This window comes from Onychostruthus taczanowskii, unplaced genomic scaffold (assembly GCF_017590055.1).
Source record: "Onychostruthus taczanowskii isolate IOZ18803 unplaced genomic scaffold, ASM1759005v1 scaffold75, whole genome shotgun sequence".
Classification (NCBI taxonomy): Eukaryota; Metazoa; Chordata; class Aves; order Passeriformes; family Passeridae; genus Onychostruthus; species Onychostruthus taczanowskii.
The window spans coordinates 1,740,341-1,766,136 of NW_024505339.1; the positions used below are offsets into that span (position 1 = coordinate 1,740,341).

Sequence of the window (25,796 nt, forward strand, 5' to 3'; positions counted from 1 at the left end):
GCCTCAGAAGTGGTTTCTGGCTGGGTGTAGATGTGCTGGGGGGATTGCTCTCACTCTGAGCCAGCTCTCTTTGGAAGGGCTGTGGTTGTGTGGCATCTCCTTGAGTAACAGTTCCAATTAAGCTCTCTTGACAAGCTGTTGTGTGACTGTGAAACTAATGGGAGGATCCCCCTCCTCAGTTGCTGAGGTTAAAACTCCAGCAGGGACAGAGATCAAACATGTAGCTAATTACACTTTTAACACTTAAACATCCCCTCCTCCTCAGGGGAAGGCATCAGCCCCAGCAGCAGCTTCTGTGCTGGGAGCCCTGAGTGCCAGCGTGGTCCTGGCTGGCCCAGCACATGCCATGGGGCTGGGCATGGTGTGGGCAGGGTGTGGGCAGGGTGGCTGCAGCCTCTTCCCACTCCATCACCACCTTTTTCCTCCCTGCATGGAACAATTGTGTCTGGGACAGGTGTAAATTAGGGAGTTGCTCACCCCTGCCCCCATGGGATGCAGAAAGGGAGGCAGTGAAGGTGAAACCAGATCTGACCCAAACCCTCTCTGTCTCCTAGAGTGCATCTCTGAGGATTGCCGCTCCGTCATCCAGGAACAGGCCACAGCCCTGGGGCTCTCCATGTTTGCCCTCCTGGTGAGGAGGTGCACCAGCCTGCTGAGGGAATGTGTGCCAGGTAAGGGCTTAGCTGCAGGATCCATGCAGGGGCCCACGAGGCAGCCTGGTGGGGGTCAGGCCTTCATTGCCTGCTGGTTTTTACATCCCTTCTCCTCTCTTGGGACCTTAGGATTCTCCCCCAGCATCCCAAGCTCTGCCTAGGTTTTAGCTAGATCAGCTGCAAGAAAGCCCCTGGTGTGTGCAGACAGAAATGTTTGGAAGAAAGGGATAGACTGAGGCCATGCTTTCTGCCAGCAACGGGAAAACTTCCTAAAACTGGGACCTGGGAATCCTGTCTCTGTGATTGGTGCAGTGGCACCCTGCTAGCCTCAATAAAAGGGATCACAAACACCCTGGCTTGCCCTCCAGGGCAGTCCATGGAGGGAGAACAGATCTGTCTTTGTGCTTGCTGTGGGTTGTGGCTGTTCCCTTGTGCGTCCCAGGCTGGGATGTTGGGATCTGTGTCATACTTTCCCAGTCCCTGCCTGAGCCTGGCTGTGGTGAGCTGCCTCAGCTCTCACGTCTTCTATTTGCAGTTCAGCCACAAGAGATGGAGCAGGAGGATGAGGAGGACGACATCAAGGTCTCTGCCTTGCCCCAGGACCTGAAAGAGCTGCTCCCCAGTGTGAAGGTCTGGTCGGACTGGATGCTTGGCCACCCGGACACCTGGAATCCTCCTCCAACGTCTCTTGAGCTCCCCAAACAGTACGTGCACCCTCTGGTTTCTGCTCCCCCCCTGAGCTCCTCGTGCCACCCTTCCCCCTTGCTCATGCTTTACTGCTGGCTGTGGCACTGTGACCTGAGCACCCAGGCAAGGCCTGCCCAGGGAATGTTGGGAATTTGTCACCCTTGGTGACACAGTGACTTCTTCATTGATGTGTGAGTGGGGCTGGAGGGTGCCTGGCGGCTGCCCTATGTTTCCATGTGTTAGAAGATGGATTATGGGGTGGATTTTTACTTTCTGCTTAGGATGTGCATCTGGTTTTGTTGGGATCCCCTTCCTTTAGGTGTTCTGCTGGCCCAGCCAGCTGGACAGGCAGGGCCTTCCTCTGGACCAGAAGGAACTCCATTTCCAGCATAAGCATTTTGTTGCCTTTAGTTTGACTGAGTCAGACCAACCTTGGTTGGACCAGCTAGCCTGGAGCAGCTTGCCTGTTCCTGGAGCTCCAAAAGTCACCTCCCCTCTGCTTCAGAAACCGCTTGTCCCTACCCTACAACACACAAAAGGGTTAATTTTCTAAACTGGCCGATTTCAGCCCATTAGTCCATAATGCGGACTAGGCAATTTGCATATTTTTGGACAGAAAACTGAGCGAAGGGGCCAAGTATGGAGTATGCGAAACGGCATCTGAGCATGCTCCGTAGCTGCTTTCCCGCAGGATTTTCCATCTGCCTCCGGTGCTCCGGATCCAGAGCCTGAAATCACGTCTTATTGTTAATCCAAAGGAGCCAGAACCCTGGGTGATGGGAAGGAGCATTAAGAGTAATCCAGCAAAGTGGCTTAACCATTAATGGGTCCCCGCTCCGTGCGTCAGGTCCAGTCCCGCTCTCCTGGTTTATTGCCTCTTACTCCAGTTCTTTTTCATTTGGCTGAGGAAATGGAAATCTCACACAGGAAGTTCTGGGCCTCATTTTGTGGAGATGGAGTCTGTTTTCTGTTTGTCGGCTGCTCGGTGTGGGACCGCTGCCTGCTCATGTGAACTGCTGCCCATCTTTGGGCAGGAACTCAAACTGGGATCCGTCACGTGAGCCCGGCTGCACCAATCCCCCCTTCCCCTCGCGCTGCCTGCGCAGGGAGCCGCCGAGCCCTTGGCCACGGGCAGCCTCGAGATGGAATTTCTGATTGGCTTCACGCAGCCAGCGCTCGGCGCCTGCCCTGGGACCAGCTGCTCCCCCTCCTGTGGGGCACGGGGCTCTGTCCCCCCTGGTGATGGAGCAGGTGCCGGCTCCTGCTCGCCTGTTGGGGTGGGAGAAGGTGGTGGTGGTGGTGGTGGTGGTGGCAGCCCACCCCAGGGCTCTTGGGGGAGTGGTGGGCATAGACTGGGGGCTCTACTCCCCAAAATACTGATGTGTTCAGTGGAGGAAGTATCTCTTGTCTTGCTTGGCATCTCCATGGAGAGTGTCCCACTTGTCCCCACTTGTCCCACTGTGCCCATCCTGTCCCCCATGTTGGCTCCCAGCTCCTCCACTCTGGTGCTCTTTGGCTCTCATGGAGGATCTGCCTTAGCCATGCTTCTCTTCCAGCCCAGACCTCTTGTATGGATGGGTGTTGGTGGTCCAGGACTCTGGGACAGCAGTGGTTGAGCTTCCATGGAGATGCAGGTAGTCATGAACAGCAGGGAACCAGCTCTGCTCTTGGGCATGACCTGGAATTTGCAACATTTGCCCTGGGGATAGGAAAAGGAAAGGAGAGCACTGGGTTAGTGTTTCAGCTCTCTATTGACACAAGCCTGCTGGCTGCCCTGGGGCTCTTCAGGAACCAGGTAGAGCCACCGAGTCCAAGGGTTTAGATAGGAACAGCTTCAAAGAAGTTTAGAAGTAAAACATGGGTCAGAGCAGCAGGCGTGGTGGAGTAAGCCAAGGTTTATGGGCAGGGTGAGCTCAGGAGTAGGGAGAGCACGTGAGGAGCAAGTGCAGATGCCAAGTTACAGAGCTGAGTGAGGGGCCTGGGCCATGTCACACATGCTCCCAGTGCTGGGACATGCTGTGACATCCACCATTGCCAACAGAGAAGCTGGTTGGATACTCTTAAACCACTTTCCTTGCCTCTTGTGATGGCATGGGCACAGAAAAATGATGTAGAAATCCCCTGAAGCACAGCAACACCCTGCAGAGATGCCATGAATGTGCTAAAGCTTCTGGAAAAAACAGGCCTCATACCCACCTGGAAGCCCACTCAGAGCCCAGAGCTCGCATCAAAGTGCAGCTCATCCAGGGCCAGAAGGCTGGGCTGGGCTCGTGGCCAGCAGGGCAGCTTGGCAGGACTCGGCCGGAGCTTTGGGCTGGGGCTGTGTGTCCCAAGGCCTCTCTTGCCATGTTTGCAATAGCTCCTTCTTCATATGGGAGAGAGCTGGGGGACTTTGAGAACGTCTAAACTCAGCCCAGCTGTGGCAGTTGGTTTATTGCTTTCAGCTGGTACTTGAACCCGGGTCCTGGTCTTGGAGTCTTTCCCAGGTTTAATCCCCGGAGCTTTCTCTGCAGCTGTATGACACTGCGCTGACCCCGAATGAGGATAGGAAAATAGAAACGGTGCCAAGCCAGAGTCTCTTTTTCATTTGGAGTCTGGCTGTCTGCCCATGACCAGGGTTACATAATGGGAAACATAGCTGGGGCTCTGGAGAGCCCGCGTTTCACCACGCTGCCCAGACCTTCGCGTTCTGATGCTATATATCTTCCTAATTGTAGCTCGGATGCATTTATCACACTGCTGGATTTGAGTCCTTACAATAAAAAAAAAAAAAAAAGAAAAAAAAAAAGAAAAACCAACCCCACACCAAATTCCTCAGCTTGCTGCTTTCCCTCTTGGACAGAGGCGGAGGGAAAGGTGTGAGGGGTGAGCGCTGCCGAAAGCCAGCAGATGGATGTGAGCCATGCAGGAGTGGGCTCCGTGGAGTGGGATGAGAGGCTCAGGAGGCTGTGTCTTCACGGTCCTTTTTCTTGGTGGGAGCTTGGGAATGAACCCTAGTTCCTGGCAGGCAGCCTCTCCCTACCTGGGGGCTCAGCAGTCTTGAATTGAACCCAAGCGAGAAGCTCCGTCTTTCCCCAAATCCACCCTGCATGGTCTGGTGCACTCCTGCAGCTCCTGGCCACACTGCATGGCCATCACAGCTCAGGGGATGCACTGGAACAGATTTTCAGTTGTTGGACTTCCTAACTACCTCTCTGTGTGAATTTGAGAGGTGAAAGGTGTCCTTCCTATTTTGGAAGAGGTGCTCAGTGAGCTTTCCATGACTCTTTCCTCATGTCTTTCCAGAATACGAGCTAAACTTAACCTTGGACATCTCTGCTTCAGTGCCTCAGGAATTGTGTGTCTGAACCAGGTGTTGCCAGGTCTCCTAGCAGCAAGCAGCTGTCACTTCTGTATCTTAAAATTAATTTCAGTCTTCATGTCTCATGGCAAACCTTGTGTCAAGTTCGCTGCAGGTGGTTGTTTAAGGCAGTTGGAGAAGCATCTTTCAGACCAAATGTCCCCGGGAGTGAATTGCAGAGATTGGGGTGTAAAAGCAGGGATTCTGGGAAAAAGGGAGCAGGGTGGCTCCCCTAAGGCAGAGATATTGGCAGCAGATGGGTCAGAAGGTGGATCTCCAAGGAGGCTGCTGTGTAAGTGACTCTATCCCATTTTGGGACATGTGGCTGGGAGGAAGGTGCAGAGGGCTGGACAGAGCTGCTCCTTGCTCTGTTCTGTTGCCACAATTAATCCACTGCTAAATGAAGCATAAGAACTGATGGGGAAGCCACTGACTAGACACTCACTGCTGCAGGGCTAACCCTGGCAAATCCATGCTCCTTCCACACGGGGCCAAGGGCCTCTCAGTTTGTGGAGACTGTCTGCAAGCATTTAAAAATGGTTAATTTAAACCAAGTATTAAATTAAATCCAAAAGCTGTGAGCACATTCTAGAGCTTACCTTCCCAGAGAGATGTGCCAGATCGCTCTCATCACTTCGCTCATGTGGAGAAGTGTCACTGAGATGGCAGCTCCCACTGGGAGGGATGGACAGAGTCTTGCACAGAGGTGCCAAGACATTGCTGGAGTTTTCTGGAGACTAAATGGAAAATCCCTTTTGCAGATCCCGTCCTCAGTAACTCCGGCCACCACAGTTTCCCTATCGAGACATCAAAGCCAGGTTCAGAGGTATCTCAGCAATGTAAACCTGGCTGAGATTGGAGATAAAGTCGACCAAAGGAGAAGCCAGAAGTCTCTGTGGAGAAGGGGGCTGTGGCAAAGCAGGGGCTGGCTGGGAGAAGACTGCTCCTCTCCTGGGTAAAGAACATCCCCCAGCTCCAAAGTGGGTTCTGGGAGAGAAATGGGTTTATGGATGCCTGGCTGGCCAAAGGGACTGTGTGCAAGGCAGAGTGGGGGAAATCACTGATGCAGAAGGGCTGTGACCACCTCATCCTGCCCTGAGCCCAGACCAGGGCTGCTGAAGGCTTTGGGAAGAGCTCCCATGGCCAACCCTTTTTGCTCCTTGCAAAGGAGCCGCTTTTAGTTCATCTTCCCTTGGTCCAGGAGGGAGGAAAGGCAGGAGGAGGAGGATGCAGAGCAGCTCATCCGGCGGGCACCGGGAGCCGGCAGTGCCAATGCCCGGCCCCGGGAGCAGCGGCCCGAGGCGTTTGCCATCTGCACGGCAGCGCGGCTCGGCAGCCGCCGGGAACACAATGCAGGGCTTCTTCTGCGCCGCGCTTTCCGGGTTTGTGCTGCAGCTGTGCAGTTTGGATGTTAGTGTTTAAACAAGCTGGTATTACACAGGAAATGGCCACCTCCACAGGCCCCCGCAGGCTTGTAACGTGGGGTCATTGTGCTTGATATTAATCACCAGGCAGCGCGCGCCCCCGGTGAGGATGGCGGGGATTCGGTGAGCATCAGGCTCGTCCTGGCATCCTCTGCTCTCCCCGTGCTTCACTGCGTGCCTTTTGCCTTGTAGTGATGCCCATCTGGGCATCATCTCTGCCAGGAGCCCTGCCCAGCCTCGCTGGGGTGGCTCTCAGCCCCGGGGCTGCAGTCCAGCTCTCTGCAAGCCGCACTTGCGCGGCTCTCGCCGCTGCCTGGCCGGGCCGTGTCCGTCGGCGTTGCAGCTGGGCTGCGCTCACACTGACAGCTACATTAAACCTGGAATCCTGAGGCAATAAAAAAGAAATTAACTCTTATTTTTTTTTCCTGTCCTAGTGGAATAAGCAAATGTAAATGTGTCTGTGGGGAAGTGAATGAACCCCCGTTCCGAGGAAAGACCTCGCGCTCACCCCCTTCTCGCTTCCTCGGTTAAAAGCTCTGGGAGCCTCGTCCCTGTACCTGGGAGCTGCGTGCCTGGGCTCGGTGTCAGTAATTCGGGGCCTCCCTCCGCAGAGGGACGGTGAAGCCGTGGCACTGTGCATGCACAGAGCTTCCAGGCACCTGGAGCTGCCTGGGCTCTGCACAGAGGCTCCGGCACTGCCGTGCCGTGGGGTGACATAAGCCAGAAATAAAGCCTGGGGGTGGCCGTGGAGTGGTCCTGGGCAGAGGCAATGGGGAGAAGGAGGCTGACAGGGCTCACAAGTGTTGTGTGACCTTTGCAGGGCAAGTGCATGTCCCAGCAGGAGATTCCCAGGGCTGTAGGTGTCAGTGTGAGCCGTTTGTCCTCACTGGTTTTGCCAGCAGTGGTGAATGATCTTGGTGGTGGCAGTGATGGGAGATTTGCTGCAGAGGAGGAGCTGCACCCGAGAGGGTGGCAGAAAATGGTCAGAATTGATCTCTGCAGTGCTGCTCTGCCATCACAGGAGAAAACCAGGGAAAAATGCCAACACTAGTTGTTTCTTGGCTTTCTGAAGGCTCTGCAGGGTGCTGCTGGGGTAGCAGTGCAGTGAGAGCTGGCTACCCAGGGAGCCAGCACAGTCTGAGGTTTGACTGAAGTGAGCCCAGGGTGGGAATCTGTCACGTCCAGGGCAAATGGGAGATGTGGCAAGGCACTGTCAAGCTGTAGGTGAAGGATGAAGTGACAGGGGCTGCTCTCACACTCAGGGGTGGTGAGGGGTGCCCTGCCTAGCAGTGCTGCTGAGGGGGAGAGGAAGGGACTGCTGGGCTGGGTGCCTGCAAGGGCATTAGCAGTGCCAGCTCAGTGACTGTTCCTGTGGCATTTTTCTGACTTTGGATGCCAAGCCCTGTGGAGGGAGATGTTCCCTGTCTTTGTCTGTGCTGATATGCCTGCTGCCACCACCCTGGCCCTGCAGTGAATCCCAGTCCAGCCCAGCATCCTGCCACTGCCCTCTGCCTCCCTCTCACACTGCTGTCATCTTCATCCCTTGCCTGCAGCTCTGTTTTTTGGGAATATGGGCGAACTCTCTGCAATGTGTTCCTTTCCCCTCTCCTCTACCACAGCCCCATACACCTGGCTGTCCCAGCCCCCTGGAAATGTCCCCTGCATCTCTGCCTGTCCTCAACACCCCAGTGCTCTCATTCCCCAGCAGTTTTGGGCACTTTTCCCATTCCTCTCCCTGCTGATGCCTCTGCACCTCCTTCATCCCAGCGAGCCCTCGTGGCCGTGGGGCCCCAGCAGTGCTATGTGACTGGCCTCAGGCAGCCAAGCCCAGTTGCCAGCAGGGCACTGGGGGAGGCTGAGCCTCCCAAGCCCTGTGCATCTCCCATGGGCAGAGCTCGCCTTGGAGGTGGCCCAGAGCAGCCCTATCACATCCGGTGCTTGTCTCTGCAGCCTGGGCCGGAGGATAAACTATCAGGGCTGTGGGGCAGTGGATCATTCCTCTTATTATTTTCTTCTTTTGCAGATAGGGGTCGTGGAAAGTTCAGTTCCTTTTAACCCTCGCAGCTCTGTTTATTTTCCAGCTGGTAGCACAAACGCAGCGTTTCCCATTACATCACAAAGGGCCTCGGACAGATCCCTCCGAAAAACGTGTTGCAACTGTTTATTTTTTTCCATATTTAAACATTTCTGACAGCCAGACCTGGCTGAGCCAAGCGATGGAGCTTTGTGAATGAACCCAGCTCCTGGTGTCTGTGAGCAGAGGGTTTTGAAGGACCTCTCCTCCTTTGCAGGACGTGGGCTAGGGCTGGCTCAGGGACGTGGGCGACTCTGCGTTACATGTGTGCTGATTACGTGCCGGGCTTTGATTAATGGCTCCTCATTCTGCCTGGCTCCCAGGACGCTCTTGAAAACAAGATGTTTCATTTCAGTGTGCTTTCCTGGTACATTGATTCCCGTAAATAACCGAGTGCAGACTCTGTCCACCTGGAGCAGTTCAAAGAGCAGGGGGCCTCCCTCCAGCCCTGGGCTGCCTCGGCCCGCACCGGTCACTGCTGCACCCCCAGGGATGCTGGATTCCCTGTGCTTTCCTCCAGAGGTGTGGGCTGGAGGAGCAGCCTACCAGAAGCCCATCAGCCTCAGTTTCCCCTATTTCCTACTTAAATCCCAGTTTACATCCTTAAAAAAAACCCCAATCTGAGTGTTTGTAGAAACAGGAGGGGGAAAGTGTGAGGCAGCCCGGTCAGCTGTAGTATCCCCATGCTTGTTGCTTGTTTTCCCTGCTTTCTCCACACTGGGTCCCTCTGGGGTGCTGGGCCTTCCCTGGGTTGTGCTCAGCTGTGGAGATGTGTGATGGGAATGCATGGAAAGCAGGCCAGGGCTCCTGTGTTTGCACCCTGGACATCACTGCCACTCTGGGAACATGAGACATGGCAGAGGCAGCTTTGCAGGTCACTCGTGAGAAACACAACACGGTTTTAACCCCCCATGGCTGGGGTTCAGCTGTGAAAAACTCTGTGGCTGCAGCACGTGGTCCAGCAGATAAGAGCTGTGTGAAGGAGAGGATGCTCCGGGCTGGGCTGGAGCCCCCCAGGGTGGATTGGAGCCCTCCAAGAGCCCCTTCAGCCCCGACAGCAGCGCGGGTGTTCGCTCTGTCCTTCCAGCAGCCTTTAAAATTGAGTAACATCATCTGGAACGAGCTGGGTTCTGCTCCCCTCGGGCTGAGGTGGGCAGAGCGGCGGGAAGGGGACATCCCGGGAGCTGTCCCCACGCAGGGGGACGGTGGCCGGGGTCAGCGCTGGCGGGTGAGGGTCGCGGCGCTGGCGGGGTCGGTGCCAGCGCAGCTGCAGCGGGGCTGTCCCGCGGGGCAGGGCAGCGGCGGTGCCGGGCCTCGCCTCGCCTCACCTCTCTGGTATTCGCTGCAGCATTGCAGGCAACTCCCAACGCATTCCAGCCCCGAATTGCTCACGTCTCTCCTCGTTCTCCCAGGGTCTCAGTAGATGTGTGGGCGACGCTGGCTGACTTCTGTAACATACTGACCACAGTGAATCAGTCGGAGGTGCCCTTGTACAAGGACCCAGATGACGACCTTGCCCTGCTTAGCCTGGAAGAGGATCGGCTGCTCTCGGGCTTCGTTCCCCTGCTGGTCGCCCCCCAGGAGCCCTGCTACGTGGAGAGGACCTCGGACAAGGTCAGCAGTAGGCCAAACATCCCCCCTCGATTCCTCCAGACTTTTATTCTTGGGAAGTTTTCTGTGCAAACGGAACACGATTAAGTCATTGAGAAGGGTGTTAAGGGAAAATATCGACCTTTCAGCCGCTGACATCCAGCTCTGTGTCATGAAAACCCCTCTCGACTTCCTCTGGTGTGTGTGTGCTCGCTGGCATGTTGTATATACGATCATTTCCTCACTTGTTTAAATAGTGCAGCTTGTGTTGGCAGAGCTCTCGGTGCACTCCAAATGGTTTGCATCATGCTTAAAGCACCCTCCCCCTCCCCCCGGCCACAAAACTCTGCCTTAGGAAGGCAGCCAGGACTTTTTTCCTTCTCTAAAGAGGAGAGTGATAAATAGGTGACTAGAGAGAAGCAGACACCATGTGTTAACTTACAAAAGGCTTTTAGGAATATGAAGCATTCCCCACTGCCCTCTCTCTATTTTCCTTTCTTTGCTCTAGGAGCCCATTCTAGGCTGAACTTTCCTTTGGCTGTTTGTTTTTAGAATAATGAAATCAGTTCCCTTGTTGATGTGGGGTTTTGGGTCTGCTCTCTGCCACCACCTGGCCAGGAGGGATCTGGAGGCTGCACTTGGAGAATGTGTCAGAGCCTGGTGGGGGATGGAGGAGGCACAATGGCATTTGTTTTGCACGCCCTTGGAGGCACGGCAGGATGAGAGTGGCTCTCAACAGTTTCCTGCTCGGAGGCAGAACTGCAGCTCCAGAAACGTGGCTCATCTGGGAAGCTGCAGTGTCCCCTCCCTGAGGGGTTGATGCTCCAGGAGGAGAAGTGGGGATGCAGAGCAGGTTTCTGTGGAGACAATGGCAAGGTGCCTTTCCCTGTGCCACTTCTTCTTCATGACATTGTCCTGAAATGACAGTGAGAAATTCAGGACCTTTCTCACAGAAGGACCCAAAGGTGCAAATTTCTGTTTCACTTCTCTGTCTGCCCCAACCTGTGCTCACAGCACTGCCTGCAGCACAGGAGCACAGGCTTCCAGTAAAACCAGGAGCCCTCTCAGTTTGGGGAAGCAGCTTCGTCCAGGAAGTGTCTGTGGAAGCATGAATTTTCAAGGTTCTGTTTGACAGGGTTAAAATAAGAAGCATGCAGTTGCCATTGCTGCCCTAAGGTTTGCCCAGTGTGTGTAGTGGCCTCAGGAGGGTTCTGCTGGGGACAATCCAAGTGTCCCTATACAGAGATTCTTTTCCCAGCAGCCACAAACCAGAGACCCCAGCAGGCAGGTGAGGTGGCTGAGCAGCTCTGGTGCCCTGTAACTTGTGGGAGGGGGTCAGTATTCCCTGAACTCTGCCTCCTCCAACCACACACCAGTTTATTTGGAGTGCCATCTACCTGCCCTGCCAGGCACTTGCACTCATCCTTGTGTCTTTGTCCTGTAGCTACACCTGAGCTACCGAGCTGAGTTCTCCCTGTCCCAGCTCCCTTTGGTTTTGGTGCTTTGTAAAGAAACTGCACAACTCCACAGGTGGGAGTTGGTGCCCCCACCACTCAGCACCAGCCACCCAGGAACTCTGGAATATCAGGCATGGTGTGATCTTAGTTCTGCTGAAAAAGCGGCACTGATCCCAGAGGGAAGCAGCCAGGCCTGGCTGTGCCTGTACCCTTTTATTTCTTTCTGATCAGTGTTTTTATTAATGGTCAGACAGGTGAAACAGCAGGTGGGCATGTTCACTGTGCAGAGGACACCTGAGAGGATGAAGGGGAGGACAGTGAGTTAGCAAAGAGAGCTCAAAAGCCTGATTTCCAAGAAGAGCCTGGGTGAACTGAGGCTTTTCAGTCTAAAGGAAATTCGGGGAAAAGGCAGAGAGGAGAACAAGGTGTCCTCCAGCTCCATGCTGAAAAGCACAGGAAAGAACAGGCAGAAATTGTAGCAAAATAAATTAAGAAACTTCAGGAAAGGTTTCATACCTTTGGGTAGTACAGCACTTGAGAGCAGCTGCCTTAGTGAGTCTTGAGGAACTCTCCAGCCTTGGAGATTTTAAAAGCAAGCTGAGTGACTCTCTAAGGTACAGCTTGGGTTGAGGTAAGCAACTTGGAATAGGAGGCAAAGTGACCTCTTTGGGTGATCCTACCCCATTTTCTGCCATTTGGAAATGCTCTAGAAAGAGGCTGCAGTGGCAGCTGCGTCAATGCAGTCAAGTGACTGCCCTGTTCCACAAATGTTATCCCTCTGCAGCATTAATGGAGGAATTGTTGGGCTCTGCAGGAGTAGGGTGTGGCAGAAGGCACTGCAGAGCCAGCCAGAACTGAGGCACAAACCCACATGGGAGTGACTGTGAGCAAGATACAGAAAGGCACTTTCTAGCAAAGAACCCCCCAACCTAACTTAAACTTGTGTGCCATCTCCACTCCACCATCTGCTCCTTGCCCTCCCTGTAGCATACAGAGCCCAGGTGAATCCAACTCCTTGGCAGTTCAGCAGTTCAAGGCCAGGTTGGACAAGGCTTGGAGCAGTCTGCTCCAGTTAGCAGGAGGTGACCCTGTCCATGGCAAGGGGTTGGAACTGGATGGTCTTTAAGATCCATTCCAACCCCAACCATCCTGAGCCTGTGGGATGCATCTCTGGGCTGTTTGCAGTGGAAGGTCTGTGCTGAGCATGGTGGAATTTTGGGATCTCTGTCCCTGAGCCTCCAGCAGGCAATGGCAGCGGAGCAACTCTCTCTGGCACTGATTTTTTTCCCATACTGATTTTTCATTGCTTTTTAGCAGGAGTTATTTTTTGCACCAAATTTCTTCTGTTGTGTTCTCAGTCTTGGCCCAGTTTTCAGCCCAAATTCTTTGCTGGAGAGGCAATGAGAATGTACTGCTCTTTATATGGCACAATGTGAATATCTTGTGGGTTCTGGTGTGCCAGAGTGACTCTGGGTCCTTTTTCTACCACTTGCATGGCTAGGAGGAGGCAGTTGGCTTTTACTACAAGGGTATCTCACCTTGCTTACTGATGCTCCAAATCCTTTCCCCATTTTTTTACCTTCTAGCTTCTTAATTAATTTGTAACATTTCAGAGGAAAAGAATCTGTTGAAAAGCAGAACCAGAAGGAATTGGGCTTAAAATGGTGTTGGGCTTTTTGCTCTACCAAGAGGGTGGTTGTTTTGTAAGCTGCATAGGACAAACACTGTGCTTCCCACTCCTTTTTGTTCTCCACGTCCCATTTAGCAGATGGAGTGCAGAATTCAGCCAGAGTTCCTCAGTAAGTTTTTGAGCATTTGGCCTGGCTCTTATTTTGAGTGAAAACGTTCTGACTCCGTTCGCTGCCATGAAGCCGCGCGTTCGAATTCCTGCTGGAGCCAGTGGGACACTTAGAGCTTCCCATCGTCTCTTGCACTGTCATTGGAGCTGTAACCAACAAAAGCTGGCTCTGGGGTGAGCAGAGCTCAGAGTTGTTTTCCTGGGTGTGTGTGTTGGGCACATCTCCACTGCAGCTTGTGTGATGGAACACCACCGACCGTACCAGTCAGCAGCAAACTATGCAGCCTGGTGCCTGAGCTGTCAGCTGTGTCTGCAGCTTCTGCAGCCCCAGGAGACACTGCCAGGACCTCCCTCACCCACCCTTGGACCCCAGGCAAGAGCAGGGAGCAGCAGCATGGCTGAGTTAAGGTTGGGAAGGGGGAAGGTGGTAACTGTGGAGTCGTGGTGCTGGTAATGGAAAACAATTGGGTCGTGTTGAGGTTAAAGAGAGCCCTGGTGATGGTGCATGGGTGCAGCCCTGGAACCTGGGGCACGTCCTGGATTCCTCAGCTCTCACTGGATGCTGTTGTCTCAGGAGCATTCTGCTCTGCAGTGACCCCATGGAGCTCCTGGCAAAGCTGGAAGAGAGCTGCAGATATCCCTGATGTGGAGCAGAGCGGGGAGATTCTCCTCTCTGCGGCGTGGATTGCCCACATCCCTGCAAGCTCTTCATGGGCTCAGCATGTGCATCCCCCAGGCCTGTTCCTGCAGCACACCCTCTGCCACATGCCCCAGCCATGGGCAGATGTGGAGGAGAAAGTGTTAATGTCCCTTCCCACAATAAACCTCTCTGCATGGGGGGTCCTGAAACCTGAGCCTGTCTCTCCTCCCCCAGCCCTGACACACGTTAATAAAAGGTTTTTAAATGCCAATAAAAAGGCAGCAGCCCCAGCTCACCAGGTCCGGGGCCCAGGGTCCTTGGGAAGGCACTTCACAAATGTGTTTTTTGCATTTTCAGGCTTTTGGCTGGTGAATAAGATTGAGGAGAAATACTCCTTCCCCTGATAACAATACAGTGAGACGCAGGATCAGCAGTGTGTGGATTAAAACCAGACGGTGCATGATTAATACATGTGCTTATAGGGCCAGTCACCGTGGTTCCCTCCTCTCAAACAGAAAGGCACTTTTTTTCCTTTCCCTCATGTGCATGCTCATGTGTGGAGTGGACTGTCTCAGATACTCACCACTCAACTGGTCTCAACCCTGTCTCACCTCACCAGGCAAATGAAAGCCCTAAAACGCGAGGCTCTGAAAATTAATTAGCAATATTTTACTGCCAGACCTACAAGCTGGGTATTGTGTGGCTCCTCCTGCTCTGGGGTGGCCAGTGAGCTTCCCACACTTGGTGCTGTTCCTTGTTTCACTCACCTGTCAGTGCAGATAGCCTAAATCCCAAGCTTTATTCTCCTTAGAAATCCCAAATCTCCTTCCTCTGCACTGTCCAGCCCAGGTGGATAGTTCAAATGTGACTCTCTCTCTAGTTGCCCCAACATGCTTAAGATTGGGCAGTAGCCTTTGGATTAGCTGTTTAGGAGCTAATTATTATTTAGACTTGGGCTAAAATTAGTCCTGTCTTGTTATTCACTTCACTTATTTATGGTATTTCAGTCTTCCTAAGACTCTCAGAGATCTCTTGGCAGCATGTAGTCATGTCTCATGCTTTTTGGAAAGGGAGCCCCAGGTTTAAAAGCCCAGGAGGAGTAGCTGTTGGAGTGACTGGGCTCTGTCATGCCTCTAAACACCAGAATTTTTGTCCTTTCTGAGACCTAATGACTCCTGGAATGCCAGGGATTAAATCCACCTTGGAGTGGCCACACTGTTGTGATTTTGGGAGGACTTTTTGCAAGGCATCAGAGAAAAGGTAACAAGACCAGAGCTCTGAGAGCACAAACTCTTTTTAAGCAGAGAGAAAACCCCAGTGAGCAAATGTAACTTGTTTTCTCAGCATCCTTTCCATATTCCCATTCCATAGCCTTGGAGCATCTCCCTCCAGCTGGCAGGCAAATGCTCTCAGCCCATGAGAGCGAGAGCTTCCAGCTTGGAGTTTGGTCCAGAGAGGAAAAGGGAAACTGTGAGCAGAGATCGGAGCCCCAAGTAGGAGAGTCCAATGAAGAGTCATCCTTGAAAAACTCCTTCCATTCCTGCCTGCCTTGGTTTCCAAACAAGTAGGGAAAGATCCCTGCCACGGGCAGCCCTGCTCGGAGCGGGGACTTGGCAGGAGCTGGCAGCCCCGAGGCGGCAGAGTTAGAGATGTTTACATTTTCTGACCAGTATCTGAACTCCATCCCAGCCTCGACCTTCCCTTTCATGTGGTGCCTTTGGATTGTAAAAGGCAATTAAACTAAATTATGGGCCATGTTGGAAGATGATGTCACGGGGTGATGGAGGAGAGGCTGGATTTCATGCCACCATGAAGGTAGTGTGGGGAATATCACCTGCTTTGAACTCCTCAGCTGTCCTTGGCATCACCTTGAACCATGAGTGCCAGGGGCTGTGTGGGCACTGTGGGAGCCTCTCTCTGCCTTTGCCAGGTGCCTTTAGCACAGTGGGAAGTGCCAGGCTCAGTCCGTGTCCCCAGGTCTGAGTGGCAGAGGAGACAATGCTGGTGTCTGTTGTGCTGTTTTAAATTCAGCATTGTAGCAATGGGCACAAGTTCTGTCCAGTGACTGCTGCAACATCTCCTAGGGTTGTGCAGGGCATCTTCCAGGGAGAGGAATCCTGTTCTTTTTGTTTGGCCTCAGTTTTTAATCACTTTTTAAGCCAGGAGAGTTCTGAGGATATTCTTAAAATTGAGTTTCTGCAGCTGAAGGTGAAGTGAACCGATGGCAAACAAGCACTAGCCCAGCACAAGGACACTGAATCCAGCACTGGAGAAATCTGCAATGTGGAATAATAGTTCAGCCTCTTGAAGGGGGGGTGGGTTAAAAAGAGGGAAAAAAAAAAAAAAACCTGCAATAAATCTAGCGAGTGGAATCTGCGGGAAATGATCCCATCTGGAAAACTCCAGTGCTGGTGCTGCTGAAGGCTTAAGGAGCGATGCAGATCGCAAAAAGCAAAGCCTGCAGTCTGAGGATGACAGGCTGCTTAATTGATGTCCATTGCAACTGGTACTCTGCCAGTTTATGTTGGCCACCTGCCAGCGTGCTGTAATTTTGGGGCCAGGTGTGAAGCGTTTCTGTTCCATCTTGTTCCCCAGCACCTACAGAAGCCTCACACATCTCACTCGAGGCTGCAGCCCTGTAGGAAACAGCTGTACAGGTATAGGTGAAAGGAAATGTCACAGCTGGGCTGGGAGCCCTCCCCCGTGCCTCGCCCAGGGCTGTGTTTGGGGGGCCACCCCCTCCCCTCCGCCCCCACACTGGCTTTGGGGAGGTGGTCACTGTCACAGGCACACCTGCCTGTCTGTCAGCAAGGTGCTTTGAACATCAGGGAACTTCTGGGAAGAATGTACAGGGCAGAAACCCCCTCTTCAAAGAGGAGCCCAGGGTGGTGTGTGTCAGTGCTGGGAATGGGGAATCCAGCCCGGGAGAGCCCCGGATGCTGGCCAGCTGGGGAAGCTGTGGCCATCTCCACTGGTTTTTTCTGCCTCATGAAACCACAAGGAAATTTCCAACAGCAGGTCTTGTAGAAAGCACAAATCCTTGATTGTGGAAGGCTGAGAAGGATCCTCAGCAAATTGTCACCAGGCCCAGTTTCAGTCACTGTTAAAAACATGCTTTATTTCCCAGCAAAATTTGCTTTGTCTCAGTTTCCAATAATTGAATTTTGCTGTAGGTTGGGAAGTCGTGGGTTGGTGCTCTAACTCTGATATGTAAATGTATCCCAAGTCCCCCCACTTCCCATCCTATTTTTTATAAGCTGAATAGATGGAGTGAGAGGCAGGACAGTCTGGGGCATGGTTTGGATCCCCTGAGCTGCTCTCCTGGTGTGTTTGAGCTGTGACTGTCCAGGCTGCACATGTTATTCCTCAGGAGGAGGTGACACTGTGCTGTCCCACTGTCCTCTATACCCATGGACACTCCCAGTGTCCTGCAGCCTTTGCTCCTTCCTGCAGGCACAATTTGGCATTAACTGTGGTAAATAGCATGGGGTTTGTTCCTAAGTGACTGAGCAATCCCAAGTTTTTGCCTGTTACTGAGCTGCTCTCTTGAAACCTCGGGAGGGTTTGAGTCAGTGTCTAATCTGCTGGCTTTATCAGGAGAGGTTTTCTTTGTCCAGGTCACTGAACCTATTGTTAAGCAGCATAAGCCCAAGCAAGCTTCCCTGCAGCCCCGCCAGCACTGCCCTCCTGTTTACACTGACATTTTAAGACCTCTGCTGACCAGATTTTAATCCAGGCCGTATCCTGTGCACCGCAGTCTCTGGGGCATAGGAGCTTTTCACATCCTCTGGCCCGGCCATGCCGAGTGCTCGGGGCTGCTGACGCACGGCCGTGGCATCGGGCTGTGAAACAGCACTGGGGGCAGCAGGAGCTCAAAGCCCTGCAGCCCCTTTGCCACAGCCAGGTGTGAACAGGTCCTCCCCTAGCCCTGGGCAGGCAGGGTGGCGAGGAGGAGCAGATCTAACAGCAGCCCCCCGCCCCGTGCAGAGCTGGGGTCCTGCTGCTTTGCCCGGGGCTGAGGGCTGTGTGTGGGAACTGCAGTCGCACTGCGAGGTGAGGAACCACCTGCCAACGTGTTAAGATCCAGTTACACGTGTTCTCTTCACCCTCTGTGTCAGTGAGAGGCAGAGTGGCTTTGTGGTCTGGGCACAGCTTGCAGGGAAGTACAGGGTGCTGCCTTCCAGGCAGCCCCATCTCCTGCGGGGGGGGGAAGAACCAGCAGCTGGTGGAAACAACCTTCCCTGTCCCTGAAATGCCTCTTTCCTGGCATGGGGAGGGAAGGAGCGCTACCACGGTGCGTGGGGAGTTTTCTCAAGTGGCTTGTGATGTTTCCATGCCTTCCTCCCCAGCCTTGGATGCACCTCTGCCTCTCCTCCAGGCTCATCTTGGACAGGGCGCTTCAAGCACAGTGTGAGCTCCAAGTGAATCAGGGTGTGAGCTGTGCACGTGCCCCAGCACGTGTCGGGTGCTCAGCCAGCCCTGCACAGCTTGGCTCTGCTGTCAGCTGAAGGCTCTTTTAAAGTGTTTTCTGGAAGTAGATGGGATCATCAGCTCGAGACAGAGACTGACAGGATAAATCAGCCTTGTCCCACGCCTGGGGTTGGATCTTTCCGTGTGGATCAGATGACGCTCATTGTCCAACATCCTCACTTGTGCCATGGTCAGGCCAGGTTTGTGTGATGAGATGGGAAACTTACTTGTGTTTAGTCCTTTTGTCCTAAACTTACTAAAAAGTTTTTGTCCTTTTGTCCTAAAAGCTGATTCCAGGGGTTCAGCACAGATTCTTGGGAAACGGGAAATGTCCTATTCAAGAAACTCGCTGACCGTGTGTTCCTGGAGTTGGGAATAGTGGAGTGACCTAGGAAAGGAGAGTCAGACCATGTGCAGCACCTCCTTGGAGCACACAGTGTGCACCCTTCACTTCCCTTGGGATTTTGCAGCAGGAAATAGCCTTGTTTCTGCTGCCCCAGCACCCAGGTAGCACAAAACCTGCCACCTCTCGGCAGGGCATCAGGCCAGAGAGTGTACAGCTCTGGCTGTACAGAGGTATTGCCACAGCTTTAGTGTACTTGGAATGACATATTGGAGCCCAGAGCTCGTGGAATTTGCTGATTAGTCTATAAGTGTATTGAAAGGCCTCATTAAAACACCATTAATGCTGGATCCCCTCCCAATGAGCCATCTCTTATTGCTACCCAGAGAAACCCTGAGGAAATGGAAAAGCTGCTTTGGCTGGCTGAGCTGTCCCTGGGCATGAAGCGTGGCCTGAGACAATCTTTGTGCTGCTCAGGTGTTACTGTGGTGCTCTGCATCACACGAGAGGTCCCTGGGACTCGGGGTTGCATCTTTGCCTCAACTTTGCCAGCTGGATACACTGCCATTGCTCAGACTCTTCCTTCTGGTACTAAACTCAGTCCTTGACCTGACTCTTGGCCTCTGCCCATGGGTCAGCTTTAGAGGGACCCTCTTTCATGGCACTGTTTTGTCCCTGCCCAACTGAAATGCTTAAATCCCATCTGAAGGCGAGGACGGCTGTGGTCTCCACCAAGGCAGCTATGGGAAGGACCTCAGGAAACCCGAAAAAAGACCCAATTAATAACTCCTCATTGTTATCCTGAATAAGAAAGATCCACGTCCTGCAGAGCTTGCCAAAGAAGTGGACGGGGTGGAATGCAGGGAGTGGTCAGCCCAAATAACAGATGGGGATCTACTCTGTCTCTATGGGAGACGGAAGGTGACCTCTGTCATTGAGCTTGGAGTCTGCTCCCCACGTTTCTGCTCCCAGCTGAAGCTTGTGTTGTTTTTGTGGATGCCAAATCTGTTTGCCAGCGCTGGGCTGGGGCTGGGCGAGGCTGGAGAGCCCAGCTCCTGTGGCAGGACAGAGCTGTCACCCCTCAGTGCCCTCCTGCTGTCGCATCCCAAAGCCCAGAGAGAAGAAGACACCACCATAATCTTATTTATTGATTTTTTTTTTTCTCAAAGTCATTGAAGTCAAAGCGCTTCCCAGGCATTAATGAACGTATCTCCACAACACGTTGTGACAGAAGGAAAAGCAATTTCCTTGTTAGGGATTGGCAGCAGAGGTACACAGGGCTGAGGGACTGAGCTGGTCCCACAGGAAGCCTTGGCTTCAGGATGAGAACAAACCCCTGATACCCAGGATTTCAGGCCAGTGCCTCAGCCCCAGGCCACCCGTGTCCCTTAGGAAGACAGGGGGGTACTAAGGGAAGGTTCATTGGGAAGCATTCAAATTCTTCCCAAACACAGACCCCACATGAGCAGCTTGACTGCTGCTGGCCTGGCTGTGTCTGTGGTGGGACATGAAAAATGTTGGATATTTAATCCAGCAGATAATTTAATTGCATTTTTCCCCATAATGTATTTGCATATATTTCCTTAAACATAAGATAAAAGCCATAATTTATTTAAATTAACAAAATTTGCCTTAACATTTTACATACAGCATTTTACATAAAGCATTTTCTCCACCATATGTAACAAATATTTGTCTATATGTTTATATATTATGAATAGTGACAACTATGGTTCTTATTTGTAGTCATTTCATTGATTTATTTTTTTAAACTTTCCCAAAACTTCATTGTGCTTGGAATAGGTAGATTCACATATAAACACAAGCTCTCAGTATGAAGACAAATGTGTTTTCTGAGGAGTCACTGCCTGCCTGCTCTGTGAGCAGCAGAGCAGATTTACATTCTGGTTCCGTATTTATCTGAAGCATAAACGATGTGATGTTTATTACAGCAGCCATTATTAGGGAAGGAAAGAGATTTATATCCACACACAGAAAAATATGGAGTTTGCTACATCCTTCCAGAGCTGTGTCACTTCACCTGATACCTGTTCCATGTGTGATTGAAGGAATATTTACTACATCCTTCCAGAACTTTGTCACTTCACCTGGTACCTGTTCCACGTGTGATTCCCAGTGGCCCTGGAGCAGCTCCTCAGGGTGTGTCAGGGACGTGCCTGCTGCTGTGCATTTCTGGAGCTCATGCAGTGACCTCCCAGCTGAGGTGACGTGCCACATGTCTGGTGCTGAGGTCACCTCTGAAGATCATTTTTGTGCTCTTAAGTCACCCAGATGCTTCTGGAACTTGCACCCCTTGCCAGTTTTTATTATTAGCTCCCTCTAGTACCAGTAACTTTTTTTAGTTTTAATGAGTAAAGATTTAATCAGCAGTGATCTGAGCTTTGCTGAAGCCTCGTGGATGAAATGCTCTCGTCAGCCCAGGCCGTGGGAGCTGAATTTGCTCAGCACTTGCCCATTTTCACACTCATAAATAAAACTTCCATTTAGACATGAGCATCCTCACCAGTTTCCCTGGGACTTGAGTTAGTGACTGTCCTGATGTGGGGAAGGAGAGATCCTCCAGGTCTCCTCATTGGGAAGTATGGAATACCTGCTAAACATGCCTTTCTTCCTGGGAATCTGACCCTGTGGAGGTAGCAAAGCCCTCACCACAGCCACACTTTGCTCCACAACATCCTCCCATTTCCAGGATAAAATCCACCACTTTGGAGAATGGTTTATTTAAACGAGTTCATTTTTTATGTGTTTTTTTTTTTGTGCAAAGTGAAACATCTTGGCATGGTGAAGTGTGAGGACAGGAGAGAATTTGCTGGAAATTCTGAGAGACTTAGCACGCGTATGCTAATGGGATATAATTTCCACCCTGCCATGTCTCTCCTCATTCATACTGAAGGGCATGGGCTGTTCCTCCTTGTGATGAAATCCTGGAAGCCTGATTTACATGGCTTCAGGGCAGCCTGGTGAGGAAGAGGAAGCCTGGCAGCACTACCCCTCAGAGATGCCCCATCCTGTCTTGGGCAGTGCCACCCCTTTCTGCTGGCACCTCGCTCCTCCCAGAGCTTGTTCCCTCAGGCAGGATTCCCACTTTGCAGCTCTTCCCAGATTTCACCTCGGTTTCCCCCTTTTTAATAGGAATGTTTGGCCTCTTGCACTCGGGCTCGGGGAGGAGCAGCTTGTTTCTGTAGCTGGCCTGGTGCCAGATGTCATCACTTCAGGCAGTGCCACGCTGCACATCTTCAGCAGTTTGAAATGGAGAGACAGAGAGAGACAGATAAGATCAGCAGCTTTAGGTGATGGCATTGTTTCAAATAAACCATGCATGACCCAAAGCTTCCACTTCAAATGGGGAATGAAATTGCTTCATCCTTTGACAGCTTGCTCCATGAAAGAAATTTATCTTCACTTAATTGCTTTAGATCCCAAGAGGCTGTGTACAGTAATTTCTAGGAGATAATTATATCAAATTAAAAAAAATCTGTGACTATCCGGCTGCTGAGCATGAATGCAATGGCCAGAGAAGAGAGCAGGGAGGAACCACAGCTGAGCCCTGCTCACAGTGTCCCTCTCCTCATGGTCCACAGGCACTTGGAGAGCCCAGGAGAGTCTGCCTGCAAGGCACTGCGAGCTTTGAGCTGAGCAGCGAGCTTGGAGCTGGGAATTCTGCTCTCCCAGAGCATCTTCAGGAGCAGGGAAGCCTTTGCTTCCCTGCTGGGGCATGGCAGGGATGTGTGTCACCCCTGCCTTGTCCCTTGTGGACAGGACACCTCGCCAGAAGAGCTTGGCAGTGCCTCCATCCGCTTCGTTCTCCCGTGTGGATGTACAGTAGAGCTGAGGAACAAGAAAGCTTGTTGATTTAAAAACATGTATATTTAGAAGCAGAGTGTAAACTTCCTGCCCAGGCTGGGATTGGATTCTTGACTATGTTTGAGTTTCCAGTTTTCATTTCCTTTGCCCTCATACTTAACATTGTGTATCTCCCAGAGTGTGCCCCAGACTAATCTCTCGCTAACCCTCCCTTGCCCCGCATTTTTCTGCCATTATTTGCACATCAGTTCCAACTCTTCCAGGAAGCAGCATATCTCCTGATTGTCACTCCATGCCACGGCTCAGCCTGGGCTCCTGCAGGTCTCCTGTGTCCCTCTGGAAGTGACCTCAGACCCCAGCCAGCAGCAGATCTGAGCTGGGGACTGCAGCAGGGACAGAACTGCTGGCAGTTGCCATCCCTCAGAGAAAGATGAGCTCTTGGCACGGGTTTGAAATCCTGAAGGGACACTCATTCCTCTTGTTAGCTCATGGGAAACAGTCACTGACCAGTCCCAGCAGGGGTAAATCCATCCTCTAAGTCTTCTCTGTCTCTCCTTCACATCAGGCTTCACGCCCTCCCTGACTGCTCCTTGTGACAGCTCCTGCCCTGCCATTGCCTTTATCCTGGGACATATCCTGGGGACAAAGAGAAAGTTGTTCCCCCCAGGGCTGTGACAATTTTTGTGTGTGATCCTGCGTGGGCTTTGAAAGGGTTGACAACAATCCTGAGCCAGAACTGAGCTCCTCCCCAAGCCCTGTGATGTGCAGGCTGGTTTTTGAAGTGCGCTGCTGCTTCAGCTGTTCCCAGGAAGTCTGCAGGGGAACCGTGTTTGTACTAACGAGGTAAAGTCCCCGTGTGTTTCTGGAGGGGATCTGCTCAATGGGCTCTTTGATGTCATCTCAGTTTTTGGACTTACATCAAGTAAATCTAAAAAAGAAAAGAAATGTTTTGGCTTAGCCCAAAACATTTGCACCTGAGCAAGATGACCTGTGGCTGTGCTGAAATCTGTGGCCACCAGTAGAGCTGTGGCCTGGAGCAGGGAGATGGAGGCTTCTGCTCCCAAAAGCTGCCTGGGTTTTCTCAAGTGGTGGGAGAGCTGACAAGTGTAAAACAGCTCCTCAAAGCAGTCCTCAGACATAGCACTGTCCCCCTGTGCTGATCAAGGTGCTACTGATGGTCAATTTTATACCACCCTGGGTGCAGACAAAACTGGGTAGTTCAGGCCATTTGTGCCACACTGAACAGCCTCTCCTATCTTTCCCTGTGGCTCTAGAGCCCTGAGAAATGTTGTGTTGGGATGACTGCCCCTAAATATCCTCAGATTTCATGTGTTGTCTCCTCGTTCAGACCTCACAGTGCTGCCATGAGGTTTATAATGAATCACGGGAGTGTTCAGTTGCAGAGGGGTTGGAACTTGGTCCCTTCCAACCCAAACCATTCTGAGATTTTTGGTCCTGGCTGCCCAAGCCCAGCTCTGTGACATGTCACACATCCTGATCTTCAATTCTAGCTTGTTACCTTTTTTTTTTTTTTTGTATGAGATGTCCTGATAAAGCTCAACACATCACAATGGGTAGCAGCTTCCACTGCTCTCCCTGACAGCCTCTACAGCCCAAATAGCCTTTGTCCCTTTGTGTCCTCCTTCTGGGAATGGCATAAACTGGCAGAAGAGCAGTTAAGAAATGGAGTATCCAAGGAGCTCATCTGGCTGGAAGCTGCTGCTCACAGCCAAGTCGGCATTTTTGTTTCAGAAGCCACGAGTGAAGGAGTTAATGATGATCCCAGATGGCTTCAGACTTTGCCTCTTGCCACCCCTTCCCTGTTCCCCCAGGATCTCAGATGGTGGCGGGAGATGAAGTAAAATTCTAGAGTTTATTGTAAAGTTCATCCCTCTCCCTAAATCATGCTGGAACTTGTGTGTGCTGTGTTGGCAGCTTCAATGGGATGCTACCTGGTAATTAATTAGTTGTCAAGAGACAGCCCAGAGCTTCCAAGTCTGTATATTCTTGCTAATAGAAATTGCTCTGATTACATTTTCCCCCTTGGCTGGAGGGATGAGGAGCAGGAGTGATGGTCCACGGGCAGCTGGAGCACGCCTGCCTGGCCTGTGCTGGGACTCCTGTGAGCGTGCTAGCACATGCTTCCATGAGCACAGACCCTGAGGGAGCCCACTCCTGAGCCAGGGCTTTGCCAGCCTGGTCTGCTCACGTTTCTCAGCACACACTTCCCCTGCCTTTGCAGGTGAGCCTTGCCACAATTCCCCTTCAGCTGCTCCTCGGGGTCTTCCCTTGGCATCTCCGTTCTCTTCCCCTGCCCAGGCATAGGTGCTTTGCATGTGCTTTTAGAGCCTTTTTTCTGGGCTAAGCTTAGAGAGACATTCAGTGTCTACAGAGGTTCCTGGTGTTTTCCCTCAGCCTCACTTCTGTTTCCTTTTCATTTTTATCTCCCTGTTCCTGCAGTTAGTTGTCAGCAGATTTAGGTTTTTACCTGCAGAGTGTGGTCAGGGAGCGAGAGGTGCCTGGATTTTGGGCTCAGCCAAGCAAGGCACTGCTCCCAAGCTGGGTTTACCTTATCCAACGGTTTGTTAAAGATTCATTTCCATTTTTGTGCAGTAGTTTATGTTTCTCCCACCTTTTTTGCAGAGATTCTCTAACAGCTGACAGTTCCCATTCTCCTGCTCTCTAGCCAATGTCTGTGTGTCCCCTAGCAGCCTGACACCTTGAGCAGCCTCAAAATTAGCATGTCAGGAGCTGAACCCTTCTCCTCCTTCTCCTCCTGGCTGGCCAGTGTCTGTGTGTCCTCTAGCAGCCTGTACCTTAGGCAGCCTCTAAATGAGAATATTAGGAGCTGAACTCCATCATCCATCCTTTCTCTCTCTGGTCAGCACCACCACCTTGGGGGCAGCAAAGTATGACACCCCAGCTCTTTTGGGAGGTGCCATTCATTGCTCTTCAGCAGGTCACGCTCATTTTCTGTCTCAGTGATGTGCCTAAAATCAAACCTTCCCGTGGCTCCAGGAGCAGCTGCCTGGGCAGGAGCTGGGAGAGAATCAACCCAGCCCTTCTGGCAAGTGCAGAGCCCATCCCACGGGTGCTGCAGCTCCTTGGAGCCGTGTCCCGGGGAGCAGCTCTGCCCTGGCTGCTCCCAGGAAGCCTCCGGGATGCAGCGCGGCTCTGCCGGATGCTCTCACGCCTGCCGGGGCCGTGCCTTCCCTTCCCACCCCCGGGGAGCCCCGGGGGCCGGGCTCCGACCCACCTGACACCGCCTTTGCAGCCATATGGTCCCTTCTCTTTGTGTTTGCTTTAGTGTGGGAGGGCTCCTCGCTGAACTCCTGGAGCTTTTCAAGCTATTGTTAGTGCCGACCCGGCCTGCAGCAGCCGTGGCAGTTTTACAGGCATGGCCCCATCCCTAACAAAGGCAATTAGGATGCTATTCTGTTGGAGCTTTGGGGATGAGAGGTTTCTAGTGTCTGGAAGGAGCAGTCTGGAAAGGGC

At 52.4% G+C, this 25,796-nt stretch overlaps 1 protein-coding gene across 5 annotated transcripts in view; it reads left to right on the top strand.

Moving 5' to 3' along the window:
- SMG6 (SMG6 nonsense mediated mRNA decay factor) overlaps positions 1–25,796 on the top strand; it is a 105,199-nt gene that overhangs the window by 50,060 nt on the left and 29,343 nt on the right. For all 5 annotated transcript variants that reach the window (XM_041423140.1, XM_041423141.1, XM_041423138.1 and 2 more), the window contains 3 exons: positions 555–671; positions 1,189–1,357; positions 9,591–9,792. In XM_041423140.1, the coding sequence (XP_041279074.1) occupies positions 555–671; positions 1,189–1,357; positions 9,591–9,792 (488 nt within the window). The remainder of the gene's footprint in view (positions 1–554; positions 672–1,188; positions 1,358–9,590; positions 9,793–25,796) is intronic.